Raw genomic sequence first — 15,011 nt, forward strand, 5'->3', positions numbered from 1 at the left:
TAGACTTTCCTAAGACAGCATTTTTAAGCTTCAGTGTCTCAAGAAATCCACAGCTAGACAAGAAACGGGATTATTTTTGAGTTTGTTTTAGCTCCCTGTAAGAACCATGGGTTAGTTCACAATTTTTTCCACTGACAGGATTTAAAAAAACCCCTCTAATAACCCAGAGAATGTTGAAGTCTTTCAAACCAATAATATTTCATTTTTGCTATGTTAACATGTAGTGACAAACCAGAATTGATACAAATGAGAAATTCAAAATAACTCATTTCAGCATTTTCAAAAAAAAAAAATTGCCTTAGAAGATGAAGAAACACAGCTCCATAAATATTTCACCTTTCAGTAAACTAATGCTTCTGTTGCATTTCTTTAGAAGAGCAATTCTTATTATCCTAGGAAGAATGAAGGCAAAATGAGCAGCTTCAAAAAAGAAAGCCAAATCCAAGTTCTTTTGAGGGAACTACTCAAGATGCTCAAATGGGAGTGTTTTGAAGCTCAGTGGTAAAAAGAAAGTTTGTATCTTGACACTGGAACTTTTTTCTAAGTAAAGATGAGAACAGAATGAACTTGGTCCAAGTTCAGTCATCAGGAGTGCAGATACTAAAATCTGGGCTGGTCCTCCTGGGCCCCTGGCATAGACCATGAGTCAAGAGGAGAACACAGAGCATGAATTATCTGACTTGTTTTGGATACGTATCTTAGGATGAAATGGGTCACACAGGAAGGGGACATTTCCTCTCCCATAAGGGAGCCAGAACCCGGCCCCAGTTCAGGAGCAGACTGCTGTGGTCATGCCAGAAGACTCTGACCCAAGGGGTATAGACCACAACAATAAAAAAAAAGAGGCAGATACAGGCTGTCCCACCTGTAAATCATGGATTTAACCCAGGCAATTTATAAAGAGAAAGATATGTGCCATCCATGCACATAGATGCCCAGTTTATGTGAGGTTGTTGCCTCAACACAGCAGCTGGAAAGAAAAAATTCCTTTAGACAAGTTTGCCTTCTCCCTTGCTTTTTTCTTTCTCCTGAAGGACAACATAAGATGTAGCTTTGCAATTTAATTAAATGTGACATGTGTTGCTATAAGCCACATACTTGCAAGTACAGTATTTATGCCAAGTATGAGCAATCCTAGAGTAATTATGGTTTATGTTTTACAGAGGGCATGTCACTCAGCAGACAAGTTTCATGAAAGGACTGAGAAAAAGAAATGCCAAAAAAAGAAAAGGAAATTATGGGCCAGAGGGTTTAAAGCTCTCAGATGAATAAAGTGAAACTGGAAAGTCTCTTAATGACAGAGGAGCAGATATGACAATAATGATAATAAAAAACTAGAGGTTAGAGTTTAAGGTCAGACTGCCAAACCAGACACTGTGCTCAGGCTGCTGAGAGGCAATTACTCCAAGACTTGCCAGGAGAAGTACTTTTTCCAAAGATCTGCTCCAGAACCCTTGGGGTGTAATTCCCTTTCAATGCTACAAGCTGGATATGAAAGCCAATTTCAGGAGGTGGAGAAAGAGAAGCAGTGTCTGCCAGGGGGATGCCTGGATGTGTTCATAGGTAGACTATGAAAAATCCTGCTACAGATTTCGTGTTCTGGTGCATAACATCACTGGCCAAAGCCAGTGAGAGATGATGCCAGTCAAGAAAATATATATAGATATTTTGGTAGCGAATATAGTTTTCAAAAACATTTAAATGCAAAACATACCTTTTTGGGGGGGGTCACAGAATTGGTATTCAGTTCAGACTGGTCTGTGAAGTGCTTTATAAATGACTGTGATTACAATTGCACAGGCATTTAAATATCATGACACTGTACAGTACTCTGATATCATTAACACCTTTACAAACTATTTTAAATCTTTTTTTTTGCCTTTCTATGTGATGTTCAGCTATGTAGACAGTGACACTGCTATAATAAAACACTTAGGGAGGATATTAATAACACTGAGATCATAAAAATTGAACAACCATTGTGTGAAGGGGCCTAAAACATTTGAATGCAGTAAAATGTGCTCAAGGGCTAAATCCTAGGCTTCTTAATAATTTAAGTATATTTGACAATTTTTTTTCACACTTAAATACCTCGGGTGAAAAAGATGGGCTCTCAGACACTGAATCACCTCAGCAGTCCCACAGAAAGGAATCAGAGCAATACATAACACCATGCAAAAAAATCCAACCAGAGTACAAAATTGCAGGTGGAGCCCACGTGCCTTGATTTACTGCATTAAACTAACATGAGAGGGAACTGGTTTTCTGCTCTCCAGTTTGTGTATGGCAGTCACTTACATGGTATTTATTCTCCCAGGTTCCTGAGGGCTTCCATAATCTCAGAGTTGCCTTCTTTTGTTTTCTGGACCATGCCATTAAGTGGGATATTTTTTTAGCTTTACTTTTGGAGGGCTCATTTTCTCCCTTCTCATATCCTCATTTTCACTTACATTTTTCCTCTGAGCTATCTCAGACGTTCAGATGGTCCCAGCTGCCATCTTTGCAAACAGATTAAAATATCTCTTGTTTACATTCAATTTAGGGTGAAACATTCCACTTTGGATCCATCTCCAACAGATCAGCTACTACAGGAATGAAGTTCATTATTTTCTATCTATCCATTTAATTTTCTGATAGTGAAACCAAGTGGACCACCATAGGTTATCTCAAGATATTGGTACTCTGCCATTTCTCTAAAACCACTCAGATAACTGTTCTGTTTTCTCTATCTTTAGATTAAGGTTTAGATGGAAAAGCCCAACTTCAGTATTAACCTTAATGCCTTGCTCAGAAAGGGAATGTGATAATCACTTCAGGCAGTTTCAGAAGCAGAGTTTCAGATGTCAGGGGAAAAGTTGCATCCTGTGCTTTCATGACTTTCCTGATGAGTCCAGCCATCAACAGACTGCTACTGAAGAGTGAATTTTCACTGAAATTTTAGACCAATTACACAGAAACCAAAAAGAAATTATCCTGGATTTTTCACACATAAACACATCAAAGAGCTGTTTTTTTCATGTGTTTGTTAAAGTTGCTACTAAAAAGTTGCACCATGCTATGGATGACAGTCCCTCTACTACAATCCCTCTGTTTACAAGGAAGAGATCTGATTATAGAGTGCAGATACTTGTAATTTTCTATCATTTCCCTGCAGCATCAGCTCCACGAACAACTAGATTTGGACAAAGTATCACATTTGTGTTTTCCTATGTGCTAAGACAATGACATCTCTCTTTCTACTGGAAATATATTTTATGGGATATCTCAGGTTTGCATTTATTTTGCTTTGTTTTTATTGGCTTCATCTCACTGGGAGAATTTTCAGTGATCGACAAATACAAGTCAGGCTCTTTTCTTCCTCACTGTTGTTTACAACTGATGAATTTCCAGCGTACAGTGGACATTTGTATTAATCCCTAAGAGCATGACTTTGCATAGTGAACTGGTTTATTTCACGCTTTTTTGATATTCCAGCCCTCAAGGTGACCCATTGCTCCTCCACAATGACAACAGCTCACAACTTCTGGGATCAGCACATTTCATTATCGGACTCCTGCTTTTGAGCTAAGCACTTTAATGAAAATATTAAATAAGACTCCCCAAAATTGATCCTCAAGCGGCTCCATGGATAGTCTCAGAATATCATTAGGCCTTACATTTTAATACTAATTATATTGTAGTATTTGCATCAGGGCAGCAATGCTCCTGCAGCACTGCTCCCATGACAGAGTCCAAAGCAACCAGCCACCTGAACTGGCCAGACAAATGGAGACAGGCTGGAAGCAGCATTCTGCTGCTTTGAGAGGCCAGGATCTGTAAGGCTGTAGCTGTAATGAAGATTATCTAATAATATAAAATTGTTTAAAATTTCAATTTCTGCCACTTCCACAATAAAAGAGGAGGAAAATACCCTGCCGTATCTTACTGACCTGCAAGAATGTTGATCTAAAGTTTGTAGAAGATAGAAGTTCCTAAGCAGCTGATTAGAAAAGAGAAAGTGATAAAGATACTTTGCTGCTCATTATACTTAAAGAAATATTCAGAGTATTTCTTGTATCTTTTTCAGAAATCTGTCACACAAGGCTTCTCTGGATGTTTTAAATTAGATTTCTAACTAATTCTAATTCCTAAGAGAAGCAGTTTTCAACATTACTTTCCATATTTCTGGGAAAAAATTAACATGCCATCTCTTTCACCAACACAAAATTGGTTTGATGAAGATAATCAGAAACCCATGAAGAACTGTTTTCTTCTGATTGCTGAAGTATTGCAACCAGCATACACTTATAGGAAAGTTCCACTTATATTTTTTATCTCAATTTTTCTTTTATCCTTTCTATAAATTGATGGTAATATAGAGAGAGATTCATTTATTTTAAAAATTGATGAACTGAATCATACACTTTTTTAAGAACTTTGTCAGTGTATCACTGACAGCAGCACAATTTTCCCATTGTTAGCTGGACTAACAATGGGAAATAGTCTTCATAGTCTGCTGTCAACAAGAAATATAAAGCAACTGAAATTAGTACATATGTGTTTTCCTGGCGCTTGGAATCTGCATTTCCCCAGTGTGGGCATGATGTCAAAACATAGTGACAGTGTGCATGCATCCAAGAAAGCAAGCCTACAAGCAGGAACAAAAATGAGAATCCACATGAAACCTATTTTTTTGTTTTCTGCCTTTTTTTTTTTCCTGTTGTTGTTGTGTGTGTGTATTTATTGCACTTCAGTGGACTGGTTAACTAACTCAATAAAAGCTCTCCAAAAGTTATTGAGAAAACAGCCTGACTGATTGCAAAGCAAAACTGACAGAAGTGTTTCCTACTGCTTATGGCTTATACAGAAATGTTCATATTCAGAGTGCTTGACAGACATTAGATTAATCCCACTGTATCACAATTCTAATTGCCACAGGGATTCAGACTGTTCTAAGGCATATCTGCTGCAGAATTGTCTGTAGCACCCTCCTGGAGGAAATACAGTTAAGCTTATTCCTTATTTCAGTGAGAATATTCCTCCAGGTTTCTTTTCCTACCTACATTTTAAAACGGGGTTTGGAGGTGCTCGTTGGTATCTTGTCAGCACAGCCTTTTTAATCTGTTAGCTCTGTAAAAAATGGATGTGGCTCATTTGTAATGTCTCATTTGAGAATTTTATGATGGTTACTGTGGTAGCCAAAAATGGCAATCTCACCAGTTACTTGGTTTTCACATTACTCCTGAGCTTTCATATAAAATAAAGTAGGAATGTAACAGTCTCTACTTGTTCTTCTTCAAGGCAAAAAATCCACCAAAACAAACCACAAGACACATGTAAGCCAAATTCAACCCCCCTCTTCACCTCCCTTGTTCAAATTCTAGATTTAGTGCACGTAATATTTCTGACCAACTCCCTTCCAAGTTCTTGCACACTCAATCAGCTCAGGGCAGGTGGATCAAATTTTGGGTTTCTGAGTTTGACAATCTCATTTTTTTCATGGTTCAAGACTAATATTCTGGAAATAAGTTTCTTTAGCCCCTGTCACCTTAAATTGAACTACATATTGCTGCCCCACCCAATCTCCTGCTCAGAGCACAGTGGGCAAAGCCCCATGACAGCCAGGGAATTACAAATGTACATGTGGATGGAAGAAAGAACTGTACCAGGAGCTGCAGTCCCAAAGTATCAGTGGACTGAGCTGATATTTGTGCCATTTACTAATGTGGAAAAAAGCAAAGCGCTGCAGTTCTTCAGAAACTGAACATCAGCCCTCTGTTAGCCTTTGTGATTTTGAGAAATTCTCAGCAGAGCTACCTAGGTGGGATAGGGTGTCTGCAGTGTGTGCTCTGGATTTACTGCCTGCCCTCATTTTAGCCAAAGTGAGATCTCAAGCATTATCTTCTCAGTGAAGGTGTGGTTTTGGTTTCTGTCATACGAAGAGCTTTCATGCAAAAATTAAAAACTTCCCCTGAAGAGAAGCATTTGCAAAAAGTACTCACGAAAATGACAGAGCTGCTCAACAAATGAAGGGTTTTAGCAAACCAGACAGCCTGTGACTTGGGTTTTGTAGGAAAAAAGGTAAAGTGCGAGTAAAGAATGTCAAAATGCAAGCATAGAAGGGCAGAAAAATGTAGGTTGATGAACAAATGTACAGTCTTTTCCTTTACACCTTGTGCACATAAAGCTGATGATGTTTCTTGGAAAGTCCTGCCAAATAACTCAACCTACAGTAGCAGAAACATAAAAATATACATGTCCCTTCTAAAGGAATCATGTAAGAATGAAATTAGCTCCAGGAACAGACAGATAAATCTATCTATGTAGCCATTTGGCAATCATGAATTGATTCCATGTGCCTAAATGGATTTTGTTTCCTAGAAGACTGGAATCCATTGGCACCTTGGATTGTTACACTAATTCAGGTGTTAGTACCCCAGAAATGCAGACTTTGGGATTATGACAGTTTGTAAAATTTAAGATGCCTAAACCATCAAATGCTGCCACCTTTGTAGTATAATTTACAAATTATTTATGAGAACTAACATTTTATTTCTATTTTAATTAGTATTAGTAAGGTGAGTGATTAGTGGGGTAGAGGCTTAGCACACTGCTGACATTGTAGTCAGCTTCATTTTTTTCAGGCTTTTACAAGGTATGAGGAACTGTACTGCCCTGCACTCAGCTCAGTAGAATGCAATTTCTTGTACAAACATGATTTTCAGGAATACAATAAAATCTTTGATACTGTGGCAATTAACATAGCAGAAATAAAGGTTCTTGGTCATTATTTTCATGCTATCCAAACAGAAATTAGAAGACAGAGATCAGAAATATCCTATCAGTTACCATTTGCTGAAAGAAGGAGTGGAGGATTTTTCTTTCAATTTTTTTTTTATTTATTTTGCTTTTGTCCTTCTATAGATCAAAGCTCATAAGGGCTCCTTTACTATTATCCCTTGCTGCTGACTTTGAACCACATCTGTGCTTCAAGACTGGTGGGAAGCCACAGAATAGAAGTCGATACTAAGTAGTTTTATTCTACATTTCCTGATGCTGCTTTTGCTAAAAATATCTTAGGCTTGAAAAAAAAATCAATAAGCACCATTTTTATCCTCACGGCTTTGATTGTCATGCTTCAAGAAATATGTGAAAAGCAATTGGCTCCACTTTATGGCAGGTGCAGAGACTAGAAATGAGTGGGTCCATCCTCATCATCTCATGCCACAAGGTGAAAACCACGGTGAATTAAAACCTCATTTTTTCTTCTAATAGCTTAAAAGGAGGCCATTTGGTGTATATTTAGCAAGGACTCCAAACAAAATAAGCATGCAGCAAGGGTTTCACTTTTCCTCCAGTGTTCATTGCACTGTGATGGTTGTTCTCTGCCATTCCATAAGTAGGTAATTCACTTCCAGAACAGTTTAATTCAACACTATTTTTGCCATTACTGCCAATGGGACTTGGGTTCCTCTGTGCTTGATGGTTTTTTTTTTTCCTCCTTATATCCCTTGGTTCATCTGCTCCTGCTTCGTAGCTTTCATAGAGACTGGATTCCAGTTTCATCAGTTCCTCTTCTTTTCTAAATAGGATGGATTTTTTTCACGTCCTCAATACGGACACCAAATGTAAGAAGATCCTCATTTCCATGGTGTCATCTCAAAACGTTTGAATGTTTCTGTGATCCAGTATTCAGTGGCTTGCTAAGAAGAAAGGAGAAGTTTAAAAAATAATAATCCTAACCTTCAGATATTTCACTGCCACAGACAGCACTGGCTTTTATGAAGAACATATTTCTAGGCAAGAGGAAAATCATCACAGACAAGGAAAAAAAAACCCTGGAGAAAATCAGATCTGGGTAAACAGTTCACTCTGAGATCCACAGTTGTTGCTGACTTTAAAGTTTTGTTGTGACTTAAATTCTCAAATTTTCAGCCAGTCCAATACCAAACGAAGCTGCTGAAAGACATGTTCAGTAAGGATGATGTCCATGGCAAAACTGGGAGTCACTCATGTGTGGGCAAACCTCAAACACTCATAAACAAGTTTGCCTTTCATCTGAGTCTTTGGAACGGACTCTAATTTCCCTCCCTTAATCTCAGCAAATAAAAAATTCCATACACATGAAAGTCTGCACTTGCAAATACCAGAGTCTTCCAAGTACACACTAAATGTATTATAATATACATAAACAGTAAGATTTTAATTTGCAAAGAATTTTCATCTGTTAACATAAGCAAAAACCAGGTATAAAATAATTTTCTCCAGTTGTAAGTAGATACTTTAATTAATTTGTAAACTTTACTTAGGGGATGCAGCCTTTTAAATTTTTAATAGAAGGTTGTGTTGCTGACAAAAAATCTTTTAGGAGCTATGAATACAGAGGTGGGATGTGAACTTTCAACAGACCATATTGCACAACAGATGCTATGTTGGGCAGTTCCTCCAGTTTTCCCATGGAAGCTCTTTCTTCTTTAAGTTTATTGAAGGAAGATAACAGATTAATAAAAAATCAAGCAGAGAATGTTAGAAGCAAAACATTATGTAAAATTTACATGCTAACTAAAGCTATAAATTAACCAGGTTGTTATTTTAACAAAAAGCTGGTTCTGGAATGCAAGTGAGGTGGTAGATACTTTATATTTACAAGAATTGAAGTAAATTCCATTGCTTAGGTTTCATGATCAGTTGCACCAAACCTGCTCCTCTACAAGTTTTCCAAATACACATCTAGGGCATATTTGCATTATCCTAAAATAAAAGTACTTTTTCATTTATACATCAGAATAATTAATAATGTGAAAATAAACTCATTGGATAAAAAATGCTAAAATATATGCAAGGCATTTTATAAAATTTTATAAATATTATTTTCAATATCTTTCATAGTATATTAGCGAGTATTATTTTACTTCAAGTAAAATCAAATAGGAACTCACATGGGATTTCACAGGAAACACTACAAGAGAAAAATAAAATGTCTACATCCATTATGTTAACTCAGCACACCAAAGCTGTGGATTTTCCAGTAGAGTACTTGCTCTTTCAGGTATACAGCATAATGAAAACCCCTGAACACTACATCGGTTATGTCGGCTTTCCAATCACTTCATAATTCTTTAGGAAACGCTGCTTTGTGCAAATGACCTCATTTTACTGTACCTCAATGGCAGAGACTAAAGCAGGTGTGTCTCAACATTGGCTAACAGGAGTCATCATTTCAAGATCAACCTTGCACATATTTTCTCTTCATGACATTGGTTTTGGTAAGACCAGAGTGCACCAAGAACCCTTGACAACTCTGTGACACGCTGTTCAAGACACTGCCAGACACAAGTGAAGGCAATCACTAAGGAAACACCATCAACAAATTTATAACAACTTAAAAAACCTCACAGGGCAGCACTTCCCACTTACTGCTGGCTGGGGGCAGAACTTCAGCTGGAGCCTGACTTGAGTGAATTGCACAGATGGTATCACTGGGATCCAGTGCGTGGTTTCCAGTTTGTGCCAGCAGAGAATCAAGTGAGCACCTGCTGTTTTGGCATGCAGCACCAGTGTTTCTGGGCAGATACACCTTACAGAGGTCTGCACACACAGCTGTAACTAGATCCCAGTTTTGAGATGCCACACAGCACCTCTGGCAGAGGGTTAAGCTTTTGTGCCCAGGGGCTGACATGCTCAGGGACACTTCTTTGAGCTCCACCTTGCTCTCCACACCCTGCTGTGGGAATGACTTCACCCCAAACCAAAAGGCTGCTTCTTTTGGTTCAAAAGGTGCCAGGAAAGCCTTTCAGCTGTGCCTGTGAAAGCTCTCCTGCCTCCTCCAAAGGCAAGGTGCAGACCAGATTGATATCTCCTGTGGCACATCCTGGGCTGTCTGTGGGCTCCTGCCCGGCTCTAACACATGCTGAGGTGAGGCACGAGGTCTGAAGACATCCCAAAAACATCAACACAGAAAGCCCACACATTTAACTTAATTCTACCCAATCTTCATGTGTGTTTCAAAGCTGCAGTTAGGAAAAAACCCTGTACCTGACACTTGTGCCTGTTAAGGCTCTAGCAGTGTTCTGTGGCAAGACAGCAGAGAAGTGTGTCAGTCAAAATCATCAATTTTTAAGTGGGATGAAGGGCAGAGAACAAGGAAAGGGTGATCAGTGTGATTACAGGCTTATGAAAATACAAGAGTGGAAAAGGGGCCATCACCTACTCACCATGACCCACAGCAGGGCTCTGCCAACCACAGAATGGCTACAGCACAGGACAGCAGGCAGGAAAGGAAACTTGCATTTGTGCAGGTCCCTACAAACATCAACTCGTAACACTCATTCTCTTCACTTATTTGGATCCTACTTCCTTTGTGGCCAATGTGCCTCACCCCCGAGGTGAATGCTTTTGTTGGTACAGATTTTCTTCATCAGCTCTCTCTGGAAATTGGCAGGCTGAGAGAAGTTTTCATTATCACAGTCCATGAAGTGTCCCAAAATCAGATCTTTAGGGCAATCAGCTGTAATTATGTAAAATCCTAGGCTGCATCCAGCTCTCCCACTTTGCTCATGCTACTGTAGCTGCATGACTTCAGTGGAACAGATCCTGACTCCTGCCAGCAGAAATAAGATTGGAGTTGCCCCTAAAATTATGCTTCAGGGAACACAAGAAACTACGCAGGAAAGGTAATGTATTTGAGAACATTTTTAATAAATAATGTGACAAAAATTACTTTTCTGATTATTGGATCCTCAGTATGCAAAATTATGGCTAAAATATGAGGTTTCTTACATGAACATAATGAAAACATTAATCACATGGATTTTTCCTTTAGTACTGCACACCCTTTCTATGGAACCTTTCTTTAAAAATTAGCTAAATGAAAAATTTCAGTCCTCGGTAAACACCAAAACATTTTTTTTCTTTTTTTTTTTTTTTCCATTGGGGCTAGTCCTGATAGTTGTCAATAAACAAACACACATTTTTCCATTAGCACCAATGACAGAGAAATTTTATAGTTACAAAAAAGATCAAAAAATCTACAGACAGAGGACATCATTTGGCAAATTCAATGCAACTAATGCCTCTATTTCAGCTTTAATGATAACCCAATGTTGAGAGAGGCCACAGAAAAACTGGTCATTTTCTGTAAGTCCAGGAAAAGTGAGAAGTGTTTTGATTATGGCCCACATTTAACGTTTGTTACTTTACCATCTGTCATCATTCAAATATTCCAAATACAAACATAGAGCCTTAACAAAAAGATGAAAAATATCCCAAACAAATGCTTAACATTTTCAATAAGACAAAAAAAAGGTTAATAGTTACAATGGTTTACAAACAAAGTTTAGTGATTGTGCTTTTAAAACCAAAAAAAAAAAAAAGATAAGCAGTGCATTACAAAAAAATTCATTGCCAAGATCAAACAAAACTTCTTTAAGTGGCACTTCTTTAAGGTGAATTGACACAAGTAGAGGTCTGAGATTTGGGCCAGTAGCAGTTGATGATATTACCTAATCATTATTAAAAATGTCCATTGATTTCCTTTTCATAAGCAGTGTTGAAGCTGAAAATTAGAGAAAAGTTTCAGATAAACTTGCTCATGCTATGATTAGGCAAACAGCAATCACATTGGCTTACCCCCTGCCTATCCCAAAGGACATTTTTAATAAGAATGTATTTAATGATGAAAATGGAAAGACAAATCAAAGTACCACAGGGGTTTAAAATGAGTACATATTTACAATAAGAGCCATCTTGTCCCAAATTAATTTTACTTTCATTTGTCAAACTGTATCATCTGCAAAAGGTTAGCAGGAGACTGGCAGAACACAGGACGCACAGTCTGTGTTAAAGCTGCAAGGTACCATTTGCAGTGCCTGCAGAGCACAGTGAAAGCCCCAGACCCAAAGGATGCTCTGCACCACGATCACGCTGGGGCGGTCTCTGATCACCGCCGGGGACACAGCGGTGCCATCGACCCGTGAGCTGGCAGTGCCCTGAGCACCGCCTCGCTGGGGACAAACCCTGCAATCCCAGGCCCTGGAATTCCCTTCTGTTCTCATCCTGGAGCAGCAGCTGGCCCAAGCACCTCGGAGAGCAGCCTCCCTGCCTCCCCGGGCAGCAAAGGTGACGCGCTCGGCGCTACGGAATAGGCGAGGGCCGTTCCTAGTGAGGAGGGTTTACAAAGAAAGAGTAAAATAAAAACTAGCATTCTGATGGCATGAGGAAAAAGGAAAAATTGTACACTCTGATTGCACTGAATATTATTTCTGGCGTCAAACATCATCAGACTTGAGGCATCTTAAGTGATTTATTTTTTTTTTCTGATTAGATTTTAAAAGCCTGTTACAGTACATGTCGTCGTCTTCAGCTTTCTGTTTCCTGTATTAAAAAAAAGAGGATATAAATTACTACATGTTAACCTTTATTATTTAAAATTTGTTTTACATACTTCTTCAAGATTTGCTATGTTTGAATGAAAGTTACTACTTTAAATTATGCACAGCAGTGTGACTGTATGCTGACCACCCTTTCTACAATCAGTATTTGAATTGAATCAGTATCATTAGGTAGAAAAAGTAAATAAAAAGGTTTTTATCTGAATATCTGATAAAATCTAGAATGATAAACCAACAAAAGGTGTGAAAGGCAATGTTATGGTGTTCTTAGATGCTCTAGTTCTTTTTTTTCAGTTTTAAAACAATCTGGGTAAAGCGCTGTTCAAAATATTGTATTTCTGCAAGTTTTGTTCCATAAGCTTTAGTGTGCTCACAATTACATTATACTATATATGATTTGTTTTTTGTTTTGACACATTCCTACTTTGTTTAGTTGGATTGGGTGTGACATTAATGGACAAATGCACTAATTTTCCTGAACAGAAATATTTCTGGTTCAAAAGTGCTTTTTCCTGGCATCTGTCTAAAAACAAAAACATCTTTCTTGCAGTCATCTTCAGTATTACAACTGCAGTTACCTCCATCTCTTCTTCTTCCTCTTCTCCTTGTTCATAGGCTCCCAGTACCTGCATTTCTGCAACATTCCTTCGGGCTAGATTTGCTTGATCTGCCCTCTGTCTGCCTCCTGACCCTCTTGACGACATGGAGCTGGAGGAGCTGGGATCTCTAGGATTATTTGATGTTGGAAACGTTGGTCTGGAATATGGCAGGATGTCCTCTGTAGAATTAAATGAATATGTTATTATTTTTACAAGCCCAGAGATACTGTGGACCTAAAATTTCTGCATGCAGTTGATTTACTTTTTATGATTCTCAGGATGTTTGCATGACAAGAACGTTTAATATGCTGCTTCCTTAGCAGCATTATTGAAGCTTTCTCAAGGAAATTTATAGTCTTTACATTGTAATGTTCACTACAGAAAAACTAAATTATGATTAGTGTCCATTTCATTTCAATTTAGGATCCCTGGTCCATGTTCTACAGGAAAATGAAAAACACCCCACCCCTTGTAGTACATATTCAGTATGACAGAGTAGGAGGAAGTGAGAATACATGTAAGATCCAAGGAACTCATTCCATCTAAATACTGGACCTTGAATTCCTCAGGCTGAATTTGAGACACAATCAGTGGCCACGCTTTAATATTTCACCACCTTCCTCTATGGTAGCATTCTTATAACTTTTCTCTACAGCAATGCACTGTAATCAAACTTTTATTCATGTGCCCACCTAATCAACTTAATACCCAAACATGCCTGATGTAATCTCTAAATACGTGTAGGTAGAAAGCACCAGGCATTTTTATCAGTCTGAGCTCCTGGTGAACTCTTGGCATGTTCCATTAATTAGTAAACTTACCACTTTCCACATCTAAGAGATTTCTTTGATCAGGTCTGGCTCATATAATGCTATGTGTTCCAGCATATTGTAGTTAGTATTTATATTATATATAATATCTATAAACTATAATAAATATTATATATATAAAATACCTAATATATAACTATATTGTGGCTAGTTATATTAATTTATAATTAGTTATACATATATATATCTATATATGTAGTTGGTTAATTAATTTATAATTAAGCCACAACTAGTAGTGCTTTCTTACTCTTGAAACAAGACTAGGTAATATTCTGGCCTTTTTGTCCTCTACAAATTGGCAAAATGGGCCAAATGCTTACCAAATGGGCCAAATGGTTGGAAAGTTAAGTTTCTGACTAACAGATCTACTGTCTGACTTCACTCAGTCTGCTTACAAATCAGATTATATTTAGGTACATTAAATATAAGTAGACTACAAGTGTAAGGTAGGAGCAGAGATACTGATTCTTGTAACTTTTAAGGAATATTTCTTTTTTAGCTGTAATACATGATGTGTCTAAGGGCAGCAAAATACGAAGAGAACATTTTGTAAGCTTGTAATAGGCTTGTTTTCCCCTGACAAGATCCTGCAGTGTGACCCACGCTAACGCTACAGCTATGACAAGCAGCGGCTCTAATTCCACAGCGCCAGCCTGCAAAGCCCCCAGCCCTCCAGCAGACCCCGGGCAGGCAGGCCCAGCCCTCCAGCAGACCCCGGGCAGGCAGGCCCAGCCCTCCAGCAGACCCCGGGCAGGCAGGCCCAGCCCTCCAGCAGACCCTGGGCAGGCAGGCAGGCAGGCAGGCAGGCAGGCAGGAGCACCTTGGAGAAGATGACTTTTTGCTGGTGCGCCGTCCCGTTTCGGTGCTTTGCTGGCTCGCGCCTTGCCATCGCCCTGCTGCTCCGGGGGCTCCCTGCGCTCCCCCGCGCCCGTCCGCACGTCGGGGTGCTGCCTGCCCTCCGCCCCGTCCCTGCCCTTGTAGCCCGCTGCCTTCCTGTCCGTGGATCTGTCCGTCCTGCCGTCCGCGGAGGAGAGCTTGGGCAGCATCACCGGGCGCACCTCCAGCTGCGCCTTGGACTGCGCCGTCGGGGATTTGACGGCTGGCGGGGGCACAGGGGGAGGCGGCAGGTCTGTGCAGGGAGAGAGAACAGTCATTACCATGGCATCACTGGCCGGCCAAATGAAGAAATAATATTTGACTAGGCCTGAAGAAAC

General features: G+C 39.1%; 1 protein-coding gene across 1 annotated transcript in view; it reads right to left on the reverse strand.

Moving 5' to 3' along the window:
* Window positions 1-10,656: 10,656 nt before the first annotated feature.
* Window positions 10,657-15,011, reverse strand: part of ROBO1 (roundabout guidance receptor 1) — a 684,115-nt gene continuing 679,760 nt past the window's right edge. Inside the window, exons 30-32 of the mRNA XM_063393929.1 lie at window positions 14,618-14,926; window positions 12,947-13,146; window positions 10,657-12,351 (exon numbers count right to left, since the gene is read on the reverse strand). Of these exons, the coding sequence (XP_063249999.1) occupies window positions 12,337-12,351; window positions 12,947-13,146; window positions 14,618-14,926 (524 nt within the window). The 3' untranslated portion in view covers window positions 10,657-12,336. The remainder of the gene's footprint in view (window positions 12,352-12,946; window positions 13,147-14,617; window positions 14,927-15,011) is intronic.

This window comes from Prinia subflava, chromosome 3 (genome assembly GCF_021018805.1).
Source record: "Prinia subflava isolate CZ2003 ecotype Zambia chromosome 3, Cam_Psub_1.2, whole genome shotgun sequence".
In the NCBI taxonomy this organism is placed as follows: Eukaryota; Metazoa; Chordata; class Aves; order Passeriformes; family Cisticolidae; genus Prinia; species Prinia subflava.